Below are 16,190 nucleotides of genomic sequence, written 5' to 3' on the forward strand. Positions count from 1 at the left end.
CTCCAGAGGTACCTTCCAATCCCGACCATTCTGTGATTCTGTGAATGCAACCATCCAGCCAGGTCCCCTCAGCTGAACATCCCTTGTGGACTCAAAGTCTTTTTTATAGACCTTGGCTTACTAATTAGGGATTTTAATATTTCTCATTACACTTCCAGATGTTTTTCCTCATGGTAAAACATACATTTCTCTAAGGCCAGAGGTCAAGAGCCAGGAAGACATCACAGTCTCACACCTATAACCTACCACTGAGAAAAAGTAAGTTACCCAATTTGAAAATAAATTCTAAGACAACTTGCCCATGGCCTTTTAACAACCCCTGTAGAATTAGGGAAAGGAACAATTAGGTGGAGAGAGCAGCTTGTAGGGGAACAGGGTCAGGAAGGTCTGACCAATTCTCTCAATTGGAGAAGAGGGAAACCTGAAGTGAATTTGCTGGTTTATTACTATCACATGCTGAACAATAACTCAACCTGTGGCCAATGTCACAGCTTTGATTTTTTGTTTTCTAACTGATGTCCTGCAGATGATTCAGGTGTAAACATGGTATCTGGCACAGTCCCGTGAGCAAGCACAGCTTTACGGCATCTTTACTGCTGATTGCCAAGATAGACTCTGGCTCACTTTACATCTAAATACTTCCAAGCCTTGCATTGATCCATCTGGCAAATATCTTCACTTCCTCTTTAGAATAATTACTTTGTGGTTTTACTTTTCTTGCCTCAGAGAACATTACATCATATTGTTGGACACTTTGTTCTATGTGTCGTTGCTCCATATCAGTGTCCACCTTAGAGCTGTATCCTAGTGAAGGACTCGCATCCCCTTGCACTCACGGGAAAGGGACAGGAAAAAAGCCATTTGAGATCACTTAATCCCTATGCTAGAAACCAACAGTAAGAACTCCTGAAATATTTTGCGCATTTTGTCCAGTTTAAGTCTCAGTACTTCATTCTTGTGGAAATTAATAGGAAAACCACTACATTCAAGGCAATCTTTTCAACGGCTGAAGCAGCTGATTCTCACTAAAGATGTGACACTCACAATATGCATGTGCCCATCCTGAATGCATAGAAACAAACTTTTACAAGAAAAGGGTGTGATTATGCAACCATGCACACGCTATTAGGTACATACAAAAGCAGGCTCTGACCAAAGTCATCTTCAGTCAAAAAACATTCAAGGTTTCTCACCGCAATCTTGAAAGGAGTATCACAGATTTACAAGGAGGACTCAGAATTATTTGAGGGACAAAACCCCAAGCAACTTTACAAAGTCAGTATTGCATTAAAAGTTACTTCCCAAAGCTGTACTGTAATACAGAGTTATGGAGCAAAACATTTTTCTTTTTAATTCTGAACTTGATGGGTTTGCGCTAAACATACTGTTTCAATAAACTGCATGGAACTTATTAACAATGAAATACAGTGCCAGAAAAGACATCTATAAAAGTATCTTGGAAAGCATCTGTTCATTTTGCAGTTTATTTTCTTAATTCATTGTAATCTGGTTTTGTTATAGTTTCTTCATTTACTTGTTGATGATTTGCACAAATGGGATTCATGAAATGAGCCAGCTCATCTGATTTTCAAATATTTAATAGGCAACAGAGGTTTTTTTTTAATGGAGAAAAAACCCATAGTTTAAGTACTAGTAAGCGTCTCATCTGCTTTCCTTACAAAACTTGTGTCCATTTATTTTTCCAACAGTAGCTCTAATTTTCTACATTTCTTTCCTGAAAATACATTCCCTAACTAGATGACTGAATGCCACAAAATTGATAAAATCCGCATAGACATCTAGGATTGCAAAATCCACTGGCCATCAGATTTTCTTTTACCAGTAATGTGAAAAAAGGATGGAGAGCTCAGCTCAGAAAGGTACTTAAGAATTTGCTTTCAAAAAATCATCACTCGGGCCTTTTGCTGACAGAGATTTATCAGGCATGTCTCCAAAAATAAAGTTAAATTTGAACATGCTTTAACAGTTTCCCAAAGCATCCTTCAATACTGAGGGTCCTATTTTTGAGTGCCAGTCTGGGAAACTCAGGACTTCTTGGCTTTTTTTTTCAACATCTCAGACCCTGCTGAAGTCAGCTGATGTTTCCAGTGCTTCCCAAATGTTTGCCTAAGGGATTTCAAACTGGCAGTCAAAAGCAAAAGCACACAAAAATCACGATGTTTTGGTATTAGAGCACATCCAGATAATGGCCCTTATTCTGCAGCTGCTTCTTGATCGGCAGCTACAAAATAATAAAGCCCTACTTGAGAGAGAACAAATAAACAATCCAAACCACTCAATATTTTTGCTCAGGCAGTTACAGTATCTCCTAAAGAGACGGGTTAATCTTTGAAACCTTGGGTCTAAGCATATTGCCTCAACAGGACACACACACGTTGACACTACAGAATCAATGAGCAATATCTGAAGCTAGCTTTGATTCAAGCAAAACCAGTTTAAAGCTCCAAAGCAGACCATTTTCCTAAAGACAGTATCTACGCAATGAAGCAGACTCAAGTAGCTCCTCTGCTCATCCTTGTAGACAGTGGCTCTAAGGCTGCTGTTTCTAGTCAGTTAGTTCCTTGCGTTTCCCCCGCCAACATAAAAGGAAGCAGTAATTTGCTGCCAATATTTGACAAGGCATTACCAGCTCTAGCTAAAAAAAATAAATTAGATTTTTTACACCTCAATGAAGATTTTTTTTTAAGTTTGTGCTTGCTGCCCACCATGAGACTATTTTCTATATTGGGGGATAGAATTTCTCAAGCCACTCCTCCACAACACTCACATTGATTGAAATCAGCCACGTAAGTTCCTGAGTTTTATTCCTGGTGTTCAGCTATAGGATCACATCACTCTCCACAAGTTGAAAGAAATAGGAAATTCAGGCTAAACAGATTAGCAAGCAGAGCCTTCACTGACCAGCTTGCTAGAAGCCAGGCCCCTGAGAAGGGCTCATTCCCCCACGTTTATGTTAAAATAAGATGAACTGACTGCTCAGCGCTGTGGCACCATGCATCATGTAAGATCCCACAAGTAGTTTCCCCTCCCATAAGAAAGACCACGGAGCAGGATTCTTCCTGTCTAGCGCACTGGGCTATTTTTAAGTACCACCCCTTGGAATTCAAAAAACCCCATAAAAACAGAAAGTCCTCATCCGTTTGAACTGTCTGCTATTAGAAAGCAAATCATGGGCTGATTTTCACACATAAATCATATGTTGCATGAGGCTTATTTTAAATTACAGCTTCTTACATCACCTTGGCATATATAGTACACTGATTTATGCTCCTTGGACTGGATTCTTTTTTGCATTAAGTCCCATTTATAATTTCCAGGCAGGGAACATCAAAGTAGATAAAGGTTATGTCTATGCTTTAGGATGAACAAACAGCAGGCTAGCTCTACACTCAATTATAAATGGATGTGTACAAAGGTCTCTGCGAGACTTAGAAATTAGATGGGAGTCAAACTGTATATTATAATCCATTTTCACAAAGTCTAGTCTCACTACCACAGGTGAAAACCAAAAGCAGAAATAAGCAAGGCAAACACCTTTTCAATCTCTTTTAAAGTTGTTTGTAGCAATAGAACTACTAATATGCAATATACATTAATGCATATCGCCATTCGAACAAAGTAATAACAGTCTACAGTGACACTGCAATGTTCCTAGGCAGCCACCATGTTCATTTTTACCTCCAGTCGTCCTTTGAGAGATTAGATAAAATATTCATCTCTTCATCATCTTGCAAAAGACGATACGCTGCACTAACGTGGTGATTTTCAAGCACAGACCGGTCATTATATAGAATGGCTGAGTCTGACCTAGCATTTAAAAGAAAACATAGGAAAGGTTATGTTTCTTCCCTGCCTAAAGAGTTTCACATTCGGAAGTTTTCATTTGATCAGCTACAGAGATTAGTTCTATAGCACAGATACAAGCATTTTAAGAGCACTTGTAATACTTTGTTCATTGCTGTTATTCAGTAAAAGAAAACTAAAGATCAAAATTCACCGCAAAATCTATTTCATCAGCTGAGACTCACCGAGTCTCTTTGTTATATACTTAAAAAAAATGCTGAGAGATGTGAGAGATATGAAAATTTAGAGTTGAGTCATGAGGCTCTTTTCCAGGTCTTGTGTATGTTGCTCTCATAATAAAGCCTGACTGTACCCAAGTAAGTAATTGCAAGATGTGTCCCAATATTACTTCCAGAACGGCAAACTGGCTGTAAGCAAGATATAACTGAACTACTTTCTGTCAGCTGTGTGCTACAGTATGCTGTCTAGAAGGGCAACTGCCAGTGGGATAGAGTAACACCAAATGTACTTCACACCTTATTTTTAACTCCTGGGCATAGATCTGAGCTTGATGAGTGGATAAACTGGTCTAAAGACAAAGTTCTTCCTGGAAGTTAATGACAACAGAGGGTATGACTTGTTACAGCCCCCACTCAGTTCTGCCTCCCAGAGAGCAGTGTATATTTTTCTCCCCTGACACTTTACACCCTCTGATGTTCAGTGTTACAGAAATTAAGTTACAGCTGTCCTTCCTTGAATTCTTCTATAAGTATTTGGGAAATACACCAGATCCCGAATTCTTGCATGCACAAAGCTGTAAGAAGTGGAGTGTGGCTTGGCCCGGAACAGAGACAGAAACTTCTTTCTATGTTCCCAAGCTTTCCTGAGCATATATGTGATTTATCGTAACAACCTTTATATATCTGTGATACAGAGCATAATTCAGATAACATACTCCAGACATCTAATTCAGGGTAAGGTGCAATGCATCTTAGAAATGCCCAAATGTGCAGTGTCAGCTGAGGACATCTAGACATTTTGTCAGTGCTACCAGTACACTCCCATCATCAAAATAATACACAGATGTTAGATGCCTAATTATCATTGCGACTAGAGACTTCACAAACTTTGCACACTTCTGCATTTTGCTGCCATCTTCATCTTCTCCTTCTCTCTTCCACCAACCCAAAAGCCTTATAGAAGATTCTGAGTTAATAAAATACGCTGTTTGTGATCAGCTAATTGCTGTCTAGCAACTTATAAAGCTTTAAAAAATTATATCCCTGAACAGGTAATGGTAAACATATCCCCTTGCTGCAGTTGTGTTTTTCCACTAAAATAAAAATACTGTGTGTAGTGTTGATGTTCACTGATGAACACAGATATTGTTGAGCTCTTGATTTATGCGGTTAATGTTTGATTCTTCAAATTCAAAAAGGAGAAAAAACTGTTGAATTATAGTATCTCCTCCAAAACTATGCCTTCCTCAAAATACATCACTCTGTACAGCAATTTGTCTTTAGCAACTTTACACAGAAATATTTTGGGACTTTCCTTTTTCCTGATTATTAATATGAAACAATGCTCAGGAAGATAGAACACATGCATTCCATTGTAAATGGTCCAGCAAGAGAAAATCAAATGCAACCTAAGGAAGTGAACTTTCCTCCTGTAACACTTGAAAGCAAAAGCTCCTGCACTTTTCTTGGTGGCTGTGCTGTTATTTTCCAAAGGTTTCCCCCTCCATTTCCCAAGCCTTCATCATGATTTACAGTGGCCTCACCGTGTCTGGATGTGAAAGTTGTTGGTAGTTCCAGTGTGTTCATAGTCATGGATAGCAGCTGCAAAGATCATAGCGAAGATCTCCAGCTCTGTCAGCCAATGCTGAAAAGAGATTACAGAGCAATCAGATAAGCTGTCATTTTCCCAGGCATTAAGGCTTTTGTCTTTTAAGGCAAGTTATCCCCTGCTGACAGTAGACGCTGCACATCATTGCCTTTCCCCTCCAGCCTGCCAGCTGTTTTAAAGCAAACTTCTCTGGTTGATACACAAAAGCCGAACCAGCATCTTCCCCAAAGCTTCATCTAAATAAATTGAACTTCAGTAGAATGGTTTGAGGAGCTAACAAGGCTTAAGGCAGAGCAAGGGCAAACATGTCCCCTTCTTAAACAGCAATGTGTGAGGAACAGAGAGAGTGAAACCTCAAGAAAATCAAGGTTCTTTGAGTGAAATTTGATGATATACGTGCAGGTATGCACATACCGCCAGGGTATATATTTTCAGCTCAGTTGACCTGGGTAGCAGAGCCTCAAATACAATGTCACTAATTCCCAATACCTAAAAGTCTTTGTCTATCACTGAATCATGAGAAGAACAGGGAACACAAGCACACAAAGATGCACATCTTGTTATTTATCATTTATAGAAACATTTGAGAAAGATCTGAGGGTTGGTTTTTTTCCTAATTGCCTAGTCAAAGCCTTATTTTTCAATACTTAAGTTGCTTTTGACTTAGATTTCTAAATGACTCAGATGCTTTTAATAATTTTCCTCTGAGTCAATCAATCATTTTATGTCTGGTTTTCTAGTGGTAGCACACAAGGAGTGCTGTTAACATCAAGTGCATCAGAAACAAAGGTTCTAGATACTGTAGATGCTGTAAATATTTGTATGAAATGCTTAAATATATTACATTTAGAGAAAACTTTTACTACAGTGGTTGCCAAATATTTTTGTAACAGCTCACTGTCAATCTGCAAACCTTTCGACAGACGTTCATGTACAAACCGCCTTTTAATTCAAAGCCCACTAAAGGCACTGTGGTTTCATAAATCTATTCTAGACATCTACTACAGCTCAGGGTCCACCACTGGTCTGTTAACCATGAGCAGGGGAAGCACAGATAATTGAAGCTCTGTACACAGCAACCTGTCCAGCTCTCCTGCCTTTCACAGCCATCTCTGCATAACAAATGAAGAATTAAGCAAGTCTCAGTATTAAAGATCTCCTTACATTAAAGATGCAGCTTGAAAATATTGGCCAGAGATATTTCACACGATGCCACTGACCATAATCAAGGTAGCTCTTGATTTTTTGGTGGTTGGGTTTTTGTGGGTTTTTTGTTTGGAGGGGTTTTTTTTTTGAGAGAGAGGAGGGTGAAGAGATCAAGAAATGAGCAGATACAGAAACTAACCCATTTTCTCATTTCTACACAATTAGTCCAGGACATGAATGGACAGCACTGGTGGTGGAGAATTCACAGGTGTGACTTGTGAATAAGGAATGCTTTACAGCTGATGAAGAACATGATTTCAACTTTCAAGCAACAAATTCTGGCAACTGCAATGCGGGGGAAAAAGGGCTTTCCAGGCTACACATCTAGATCTGGACTTCAATTCCCAACCACGTTCTGCCATTTCCCAAAAGGAGAGAGTGCAAATGATAGAAAAAATCAGGCACAAACACTCAGGAACAGGCAGAGCAAACCTACATTATGCACACTGAACTATCATGGGGCACTGCCAGCTAGTCTACTTCATTCTACTTCACTACAGACCTTCTGGGCATCATCTGACAAGTCCCACTCCAACAGGATCTTATGACTCAAGTCTTCAAACATCACTAAGGCAATGAGCTCTGTGATTGTGGTCTCCTACATCATCTCTTAAGACACATACAGGAAAAGTTCTAACTTGCATGCCCTATCAAAGCATCGTTTATTCAACAAGTTCGGGTAATGTAGATTTTCAAACAGGGTGCAATACAACGGAGAAGAGGTATTAAATATCCTAACAGCATTTGAGAAAGATCACTCAGGATAAAGACTGGGATTACAGTTGTGAACTGTGGGTAATAAATAAATCAGTGTAAGTAGCACAAAGTCAAAACAGGCTTGTGAGTAACAGGAGGGAAATAACAGGTAAGTAATTGGAACCTTTTAGTCCTTTCTTTCCGCTACAACCTTGCAAGGAAAAGCAAACAAGATGGTAAAGAGCCTGCAGAGAATGGATGCAATCTCCATCAAAGCAGTGACATTACCTTTCACTAGTCTGTGATGGACTTCATCTTGGGAACAGAGAGCTAGTTTTAAAGAACAAAGCCATTAAGAACTATTGAGAAAGCAGCAGGACATTGTCGAAGGATGAAAAGAGTGAGGAAATGTGAATGTTTTTCATTTCTAAAGGGCTGACAAAAACAATCCAGAACAAAATCTTCAAACTTTCCATGATGATAGGGGGTGGGGGATGGCCCAGGAAGAAGGCATGAAAGAACAAGTATTGACTTCCAGAGTGGAAACAAAAAAAGGGTAATGAGGCATGATTGTCTTTCACAAACATACAATAAATATGAAGAATTAGCTACTAAGGCAAGTCATTGGCATGTAAACAAAAGGATCAATGCATACAGAAAGAAAAAGGAAGAGGAAAGAGCAGTGTTTCCAAATCTATCAAAACAAATGGATCCATTTCCAAGAAAACGCTACAAAGCAAAGACAGCAATAATTAGCCTGCTTCCTTCCCCACAGTTTATGGTCTTTTATTCCAAAGTAGCTATCATTTTCAGAGCTCATGATGATCTGCTTATTAATCACAATAGCCTAAAGAGGAGGATCTCGGTTCCCTTTGGTACAAACAGATGTGAGAGAAGTCCTGCACTTCTGCAGTTTTACAGCTCTGCTGCAGGAAATATTCTGTAATTCTTGACAGTATCAGAGAAAGAACTCTTAAGCTCTACCATTTGCACCTCATTGTTTGGATTCACAAAGAAATGGTAATTCCTAATAATTATAAAGATTAATCAGAAAATAATACCGAATACAGTAATAATCACAGCTGAACAACAGAGCGAAATAAAGAAAAGAATGAAATGAGGAAAAAGAGTGTCAGCTCTTGGAAGTTGTTCCTACACATCACGCTTCTATGCCAATACTCTAAGAGACAAACATCAAAGCAATTCCAAATTCTCCTTCAACGTTGTTTCTATGAGAGAACCTAAAATATTCTAGTTCATACAGTAAAGCATAACAAATTCATTCCAAGGCATAATCTTGGGAAGAAAATAATAGGAAAACTAAAGAGAATTCAGGCACTGAATATGATTAGAGGGAAAGAAGATTTTTTAATTGAAAAGAGAAGAAAAAGGAAGCCTGGAACAACACTGTTGAGAGATTGTAAATAACAGGAGCATGACAAAGGCAAATGAACCGTGTAAAGATAAACGAGACAATTGTTTCTTCCCTTTGAGACTAGAACAAATTACCACTCTAAAGATTATTTAAATTTGAAAAGAAGAACTTTTTCCACTTTGCAAATAACTAGTTAACAAGATAAATGAGTATATTTTTTCTATTTTATTGTACGATTTTTTTCACAAGTCTTTCTCTTGGTCTTAGTGAAAAGATCAACCAATGATCCCAACATGCCTTCTGAAACCAAAGTATGTCCAAGTTCTTTCCATAAATATTGTGAAAGTGACGGACTGAAAAACTGTGTAGGCTAGAGTAAGGATAAGTTATTGATGAGAGCAAATTAAGGAAAGAGGAAAATGTCCCCTACGTTTCTTTACCATATGTGAATATACTATGAGTATTAAAAGCTAGCCTTGCTGTGATCAGGAAGTTAGAACTGACGACCTCTAGAGCTCATTTTCAAACTACATTAATCTATCATATTAAGATGGGTTGTACCCTGCAGGGGAGGCAGGATGTAAACCAAGAAAAAGGAAAAAAAACACCACCAAAACCCACCAAAGTTGAAAAAAACTTTCTAACAAGGGAAGCAAAGCTGAAATGTCACTGTTGGCACACAGTGTTGCGAGTCCATTGTTCCTGGTAGTAGAAGAATGGTTTCTTCCTGTGCTATTTAGATTTTAAACCAAATGCCACATATCATTTGGCTGTGGGAACAATTAGTGTTTGGGATTGTTCCTGGGAAACAGCAGACACTTCACTACATCCTCTGGAGTGCAACTCCATCATAATGGTCTGCATGGGATACTTTGTGCATCGCTTATTACAGCAGGAATACAAAAGCAAAGGGCTCTCAGCTCAGGCAAATGAGTCACTGACTTCAGTGCCAGCTTGTTCATGTGCTCACAAGCACACAAATTCTAGTTTCCCTGTTATAGATGTAAATCTGGAATATGCACATTCTCTGACCTCTGCACATGTTTCAGAACATCAATTCCTCTGAAACAGAGAGGATAAATACTTCAGAGACGTTAAAAAAGAAAGCATTCTAATACTGAAGAGTGCTTATTTGTCACTTCAAACATCAGGCATCACTACAGCAGGCGACTTTGAAAGGCGTGTAGACATAGATAATTTACTGGGTATAGGTAACACATGAAAGAAAGTCTCAAAAGACATACGCTAGGGGGTGATCGCTTGTGCGTTTGTTGCCAGGTTGAGACGAGGCTGAAACACAGTACAGAGAGAATTGAAGACACATATTTACCCGTTTCTTGGGTTTGCTTCTCAGTCAGATTGCAGCCAGCGATACACACAGCTGTTACATTTTGCTCTGACCAGCTTTAGAGCTTTGTTTCTGCAATTGTCTTCAAAGTCTACACAACACATTATGGTGCTGCAGTTTGCATGCTGCAGAGCAGCCCTGGCTAAACAGTCCCCAGGAACTGCTTGCAAGAGGTGTTTCCACTGACTATATTTAATGATGCTAATAATGCCCAAAAGCATGCTAACGTTTTACATGACATACTTTCAGAGCAATCTGTCTTTAATGTGGGCTAACACCTTTATAGCAGAGAACCATGGCACATAAAAGCAGAGGAAAAGCAAGTCATCTGGCACAGTTTCCTCTTCTTTACCTTCCCAAAAATATACTTTCCCATCTCGAGGAAGAAATGAGGCAAGAGAAGAGGCTCCACTACTTTCAAATGTCTACATGTTGCTGTGAAATTGTGCAAAAGTACAGCACGGAATACAGAGGCTTTATAAATATTGGTTTTGATATATGGTGAAGAGGCCGGCAAAGTCAGCTCTTGCTCCCAGTGTTACCAGTGGGATTATAAAGTCAGAGATCCTACTGGTATGTCTGCGGTATCTTCTTCTCCTTTACTCCCAATGATGCAAAGTCCGTTTGGTATTCAGGAAGACGTTCATGAAGAACCAGTGTTAACTCACTCAAACAGTAGTTGTCCCAAGTGATTTATTAAATAACTTGACTCAGGAAAAATCATCCAAGTCTTTAAAAAATAGATAACCTAAAACTGTAGCCAAGAAAAGAGGAACTAATACAAAGTGATCAAAAAGGAAGGAGGATTATAACTATACTCCATCAGCTATATCAAGCCGATCGAGGCAGACACACCCTGGAGTTTATCTCCTCCAGACAGTCACAGTTGCACCTGGCTAAATACTCATAAACGTGATCATATTAGATCATTTTCCAGTTAAGATTACTTGCCTGTCAACTCAGGCCAAGGAAATGTCCAAGAGACAATCTGTCCTCTGACTACTGAGAGCTAAACCTATCTCCTATTTTATTCCTGATGACATGGCGTCATGGCAACAAGTATGGCATCAATATAGACAAGGTGCCCTGAGATGTCTATCATCCAGAATGGTTTTCATTACATGAAAATGACAGTACTTGTCAGCACCTCCTCTCTTAGATGTGGTCTGGACAGTGGCCTTGACAAAACAGCACGAGCCAAAGGGTGAAAGGAAACAATTCAATAGTGGAGAGATGACACCTTCCCCCATGGGACCAGCAATAGTTTAAAAGTTGGTATTGCCTTCACCATCCCTGGAGGTATTTAAAGGACCTCTAGGTGTGGTGCTTAGGGACATGGTTTAGCAGTGGACTTAGCAGTGCTATGTTAATGGCTGGATTCGATAATCTTAAAGGTCTTTTCCAACCTAAACGATTGTATGATTTTAATTTGGGGCCCTGGGGAAGAGGCAAGAAGACGGGATGCCATCTTCTGCCTGCCAGCCCCATAGTACCAGGAAGAGTCTGTTGGAGACTGCTGGAGACCACCAGAGACCATTGGAGACTGCCAGTCTCCTAGGGTCTCCAGTGCTGTCTGTCAGTCTCACCACTGGAGACCATCAGAGACTGTCAGAGACCATCGGAGATTGCCAGACACCACTGGAGACTACCAGAGACCACAGGAGATGACTGGAGATAGCTGGAGCCTGGTGTACTCCCCTGGAGTGCCACCCAGGTTATTGGGGCCTGGAATTGGCAATTTTGTCAGTCTGAGGATCAGAAAGCCAGTGGGGAGTGGCTGTCCTCAGCTCGCTGTCACCTCAGCTACCGAATGGGTGGGTGAAGATGAAGCCAGAGCTTCCCTGGCAGTGCACAGAGAGTAGCAACAGATGAGCAGAGAATGTAGATGCCCCATCCCTGGAAACATTTAAAATGATAGACAGCTTTTCCTTTGGAGAAGCAGCAGGAAGAAGTTTTGGCAAGATTGGCCAATAAACAATTAAAAACAATAAAAACCCAATAAAACCCAATTAAAACAGAAACAACCAATAAAACTCCAAGAAAAACCAATATAAAACAAAACAAAACAAAAAAGCTTTCCTCTATTATTTGGCACTTTTGAGACTGCATGCAGACTCCTGTGTCCTGTTCTGGTCTCCCCAGGACAGGAAAGACACTGACATACTACGCAGTGTGGGCCCAGCCCAGTGCCTTCAGGATGGTGAGAAGCCGGGGCACAGGACACACAAGGGCAAGCTGAGGGAACTACCACTACGCAGCTGGCAGAAGAGGAGGCTCAGGGCTGGGTCTGACTGCTGATCTTCCAGAACACTGACATTGTTTTCCTGGCCCAAAACCATATAGAAAATCATCCTGTTTAGCTCCCACATGCACTTCACTATTGCTACTTTTTGGTATTCGGATCAGCAAAGGAGAGTTTGATTCCCTCCAGCTCACAGCCCTACTCTCTTTGGCAGGATACAAGCCATGGGCTCATCTCTCCTACCTGCTTCAAGAGTCTTATTGATAAAAGAAGTATGAGAGCATTCAAATGTGAGTGTTCTCTGCCAATGTGCACAGAAGCGGTCCCTCTCTAGTTCATGAGATATGTGAGAAAAAGGCTTCATCTTAATAGTAGGAATAAAACACGGAAGCAGAGCTTTGCTGTGAAAACTGGTTCTACAGAAAAAAAAATACCTCTGTGAGTTCCTGAGCTCCTCTGGCTTTACAGTCTTTAAGCCCACAGCCAGTAGAGAGCATATCATGGTGTCAACTACCTTTTTACACCTTGGTTTCTAATCAACAGCACTACTTGCTTTGCTCTCACGTGGAGCCGTGGAGCCACGGAGCCAGCACAGGTTACTGGAGCCCAGGGCTCACAGCAAAGACAGGAACACACTAAACTGGCAGTCTTGGTGCACCTCAGGGACTTCATATCAAGTTTGCTCAGTACATAAGTAAAAACATTGGGGCTTTTTGGTCTGGTTTGGTTTATGGGGGGTTACTTTGGTGGCTTTTTTTTTTTTCTTTTTATCTGCTACATCATCTCTCTCCCTCATAGAGCAAAGACTTCCAAACTATTCCATCACTTACTCATGTATTTTCATGTCCTTCCAGTTCTCGCTTTTTTAACACTTGCCTAGCTTTATTGTGCTCAGAGACAGAATACGAAACCCCATTCAGCCACATGGCAACATGGGCTAGAATGAAATAGCACTTATTCATTCACAGGTGAGTGAATTGCAGCTAAATTGCAAACAGACTGAGAAGCAGCAAAGTGGAAAAAGGCAGTTCTGAACATACACAGGCAGGCGGGCTGCTGCACTTGGGCAGCTGTTTCCATCCAGTCACTTTTGGGGGCAGAGTAGCCCCAAGTGAAAACTGCCCTTCTTCAGCAGCTTGAGGAGAAAAAGGGGATCCATTTGCTCACTGTTATAATGCAGTTCATATTACTCATTGTACTATTCTTACTGACTACAGCCTTCAGTGCATTTTCATTAACTAATGGCCCTAAAAGCAGCAGTGACCAATTTAGGATCTCATGGGAGGTTTTGAGAATACATATGTATTAGTTGCAAATTTGACCTAACTCCTATTTACTTCAGTCACAATCAGGAGCAACTGACAGAACTTTAATCAGAATCGGGCAGTCTGGATCGGGTCTTGAGATACATGGGGCCCGACTCCTTCCAAATATGTCTTTAGTAAACATTGCAATTCACAGGTGCAGTTCAACACAGGAGACTCGGGACATGTTTACAGGAGGCACTGGAGCACGATACTCCTCAGGGAAGAGCACCCAGGTCTGGCTTCAGAACTGAATGCAACGTTACTGGGGCAATTAAGGGACTGCAGAAAGGCAGACCATATGCACAAAAGGTTGTTTCTGAGCATAAGCAGCTCGACAGTTGTTGAAACTGGCCTAGAAGACATAGCAGGAGCTGCGCTGTGCCTTGTTAGCGTGCAGCTCTCTGTCCTTTGCTCCATCACACACTACACACTGGCAGCAGCGTTTCTTCAGGTTTCTCACTGACCTGTGCAGAAAAAGGCATCATCAACATACAGTGGGAGACACAAACATTACCACAAGGGATGTTGACTGCCAACTTTTATGGTGATTTCGTATAGCCCATCTAAGGTATTCATGGCATTTGCTTGGGCCGAGCCACATACAACCACGGGTTTCCCTCATCCTTTTCTTCAACTGTTCCCAGTTATGGAGCTTGGAAAGAAAGCAGAAGCTGCAGTAAGAGCCTCAAAACAATGTCCTGAGCCGCCAGCTGAACCCTAACTGCAGTGGCTGATCACCATTATCAAGTCAGTCTGCCTTCAAATTTCTCTAGCCCATCTTCAAACATAGCTCTGTTGTTTGTCTTGACAGACACGGTGGAAATATATTGTGCCCAGCATTTTTTGGTTAAGACTTCTATCCATTCCTGTCACTGCTGTCACACATCACCTGTCTGTAGGTTTCTCTGTGTAAGCCACTTCAGCTGGTTTTGCTGCAGAGACTGGATGGAGATCAGCATCTCCAGAGCATGGCTCTTGTCATCCTCAGATAAGTGGAATGAATTGTCCTTTGGAGGTACTGCCTGGCTCCCTTAAGTAAGAAGAAAGCTTAGACAATTTGCTTCTTCACAGTAGGTGAAATGAATTCCAACAAAAGTGAGTTGGCAGAATCAGCCAGGAGATCTGTGGCAGAGCAAAAAACTGAGCTTGGGTTTCTCATTCATCCTCTTTTAGATCACTGTGAAAAGAGTCGTCCATATCTTCACCTACCTTCTATGTCTAAATAATCCTAAATCTCCACTTTCATTAGTACAGCCACATCAAATGAAATTTGTCTACAGTGCAAACGGGTTCTACTGTGGATAATCATAATCTCCTTAATGAGCATAAACGGTTGTAATCTCATTAGGTATTCAGGATGCCAACTCCTGTACTTACCACTACGCCTGTCTTGAAAAGGAGGTAATGGACCGTCTGTGTCACATCTGCAGCGTGCATTAGGTTGTGATAAGGATTTTTGTGTTTACTGTAGCCAACCTCCAGAGCTTCGACAAAGGACACCAGGGCAGAAATGGGGATCTGAGGAAAGCAGCACGGAATTAATAACAAAATAATCACCTCTAATGGGTAGCATTCGGAGGAGAGCATTTTGATAAGAAGTCCCAAAGAGCAGTTTGTACTTCACAAATAAATAACATGCTAAAACATCTGAAACAGGCACTCAAGATAGAGTGAATCCAGGTTACTTCGTCAAACTGGGTTTTCCATCCCTAATTACATTGTGGATGAATCATTCCCGTGCATAAACACACACAAGTAAGTATACTACAAAATGCCATCTGGAAGACACATGTAGTATGAACAGTAACAGAGAGCACTTGATTGATTGCCCCTGGAGAAATATTTCTAATTAGGCCACAAGTGTCTCTCTGTTACCCTCAGAACCCACTGGAATATATCTCTGCTTTACTATTCACATTCAAGATTTTCTCATGAAACACATCATATAGTAAGTCTGAGATACTCTGTTAAGAGAAGTATCATTTATCAGACCTCTGGCTTTTCACAGCGAAATCCAGCCTGCCCATCCTATGGGCTTGCCATCCTTTTCCGACTTCAAGAGTAGAACTGTGCACATTCAAGAAAATGCAATTCAGGGGGGTTCTATGCAGGCAGTATCAGCTGCAACATATAAAACTGGCAATGTGGGTTCTCCAGTTTCATCTGCTCAAACGGAAAATACCCTAAACTCTCATATTTCCATAGTTAGAGGAGCACTGTTCTTCTCCTCTTGGGTACATATCAGGGGAGGATGCAGTTCAGACAAGTTACCTGCTTCAAACATTTCTCATCAGGGCACAGGCAGTTCCTGAAGAAGTACAGGAGCCAGAGACCTGTAAACACTTCCCAGCCAAAGTGGGTGCG

The 16,190-nt window shown here is 40.8% G+C and overlaps 1 protein-coding gene across 2 annotated transcripts in view; it reads right to left on the reverse strand.

Moving 5' to 3' along the window:
- Nucleotides 1-16,190, reverse strand: part of PDE1C (phosphodiesterase 1C) — a gene marked incomplete at both ends in the record, with an annotated part of 391,441 nt that overhangs the window by 127,335 nt on the left and 247,916 nt on the right. For both annotated transcript variants that reach the window (XM_082479397.1, XM_082479398.1), the window contains 3 exons: nucleotides 3,700-3,828; nucleotides 5,588-5,688; nucleotides 15,204-15,344. In XM_082479397.1, the coding sequence (XP_082335523.1) occupies nucleotides 3,700-3,828; nucleotides 5,588-5,688; nucleotides 15,204-15,344 (371 nt within the window). The remainder of the gene's footprint in view (nucleotides 1-3,699; nucleotides 3,829-5,587; nucleotides 5,689-15,203; nucleotides 15,345-16,190) is intronic.

The sequence above is a fragment of the Vanellus vanellus genome (assembly GCF_965231255.1).
Source record: "Vanellus vanellus genome assembly, chromosome: 2".
Classification (NCBI taxonomy): domain Eukaryota; kingdom Metazoa; phylum Chordata; class Aves; order Charadriiformes; family Charadriidae; genus Vanellus; species Vanellus vanellus.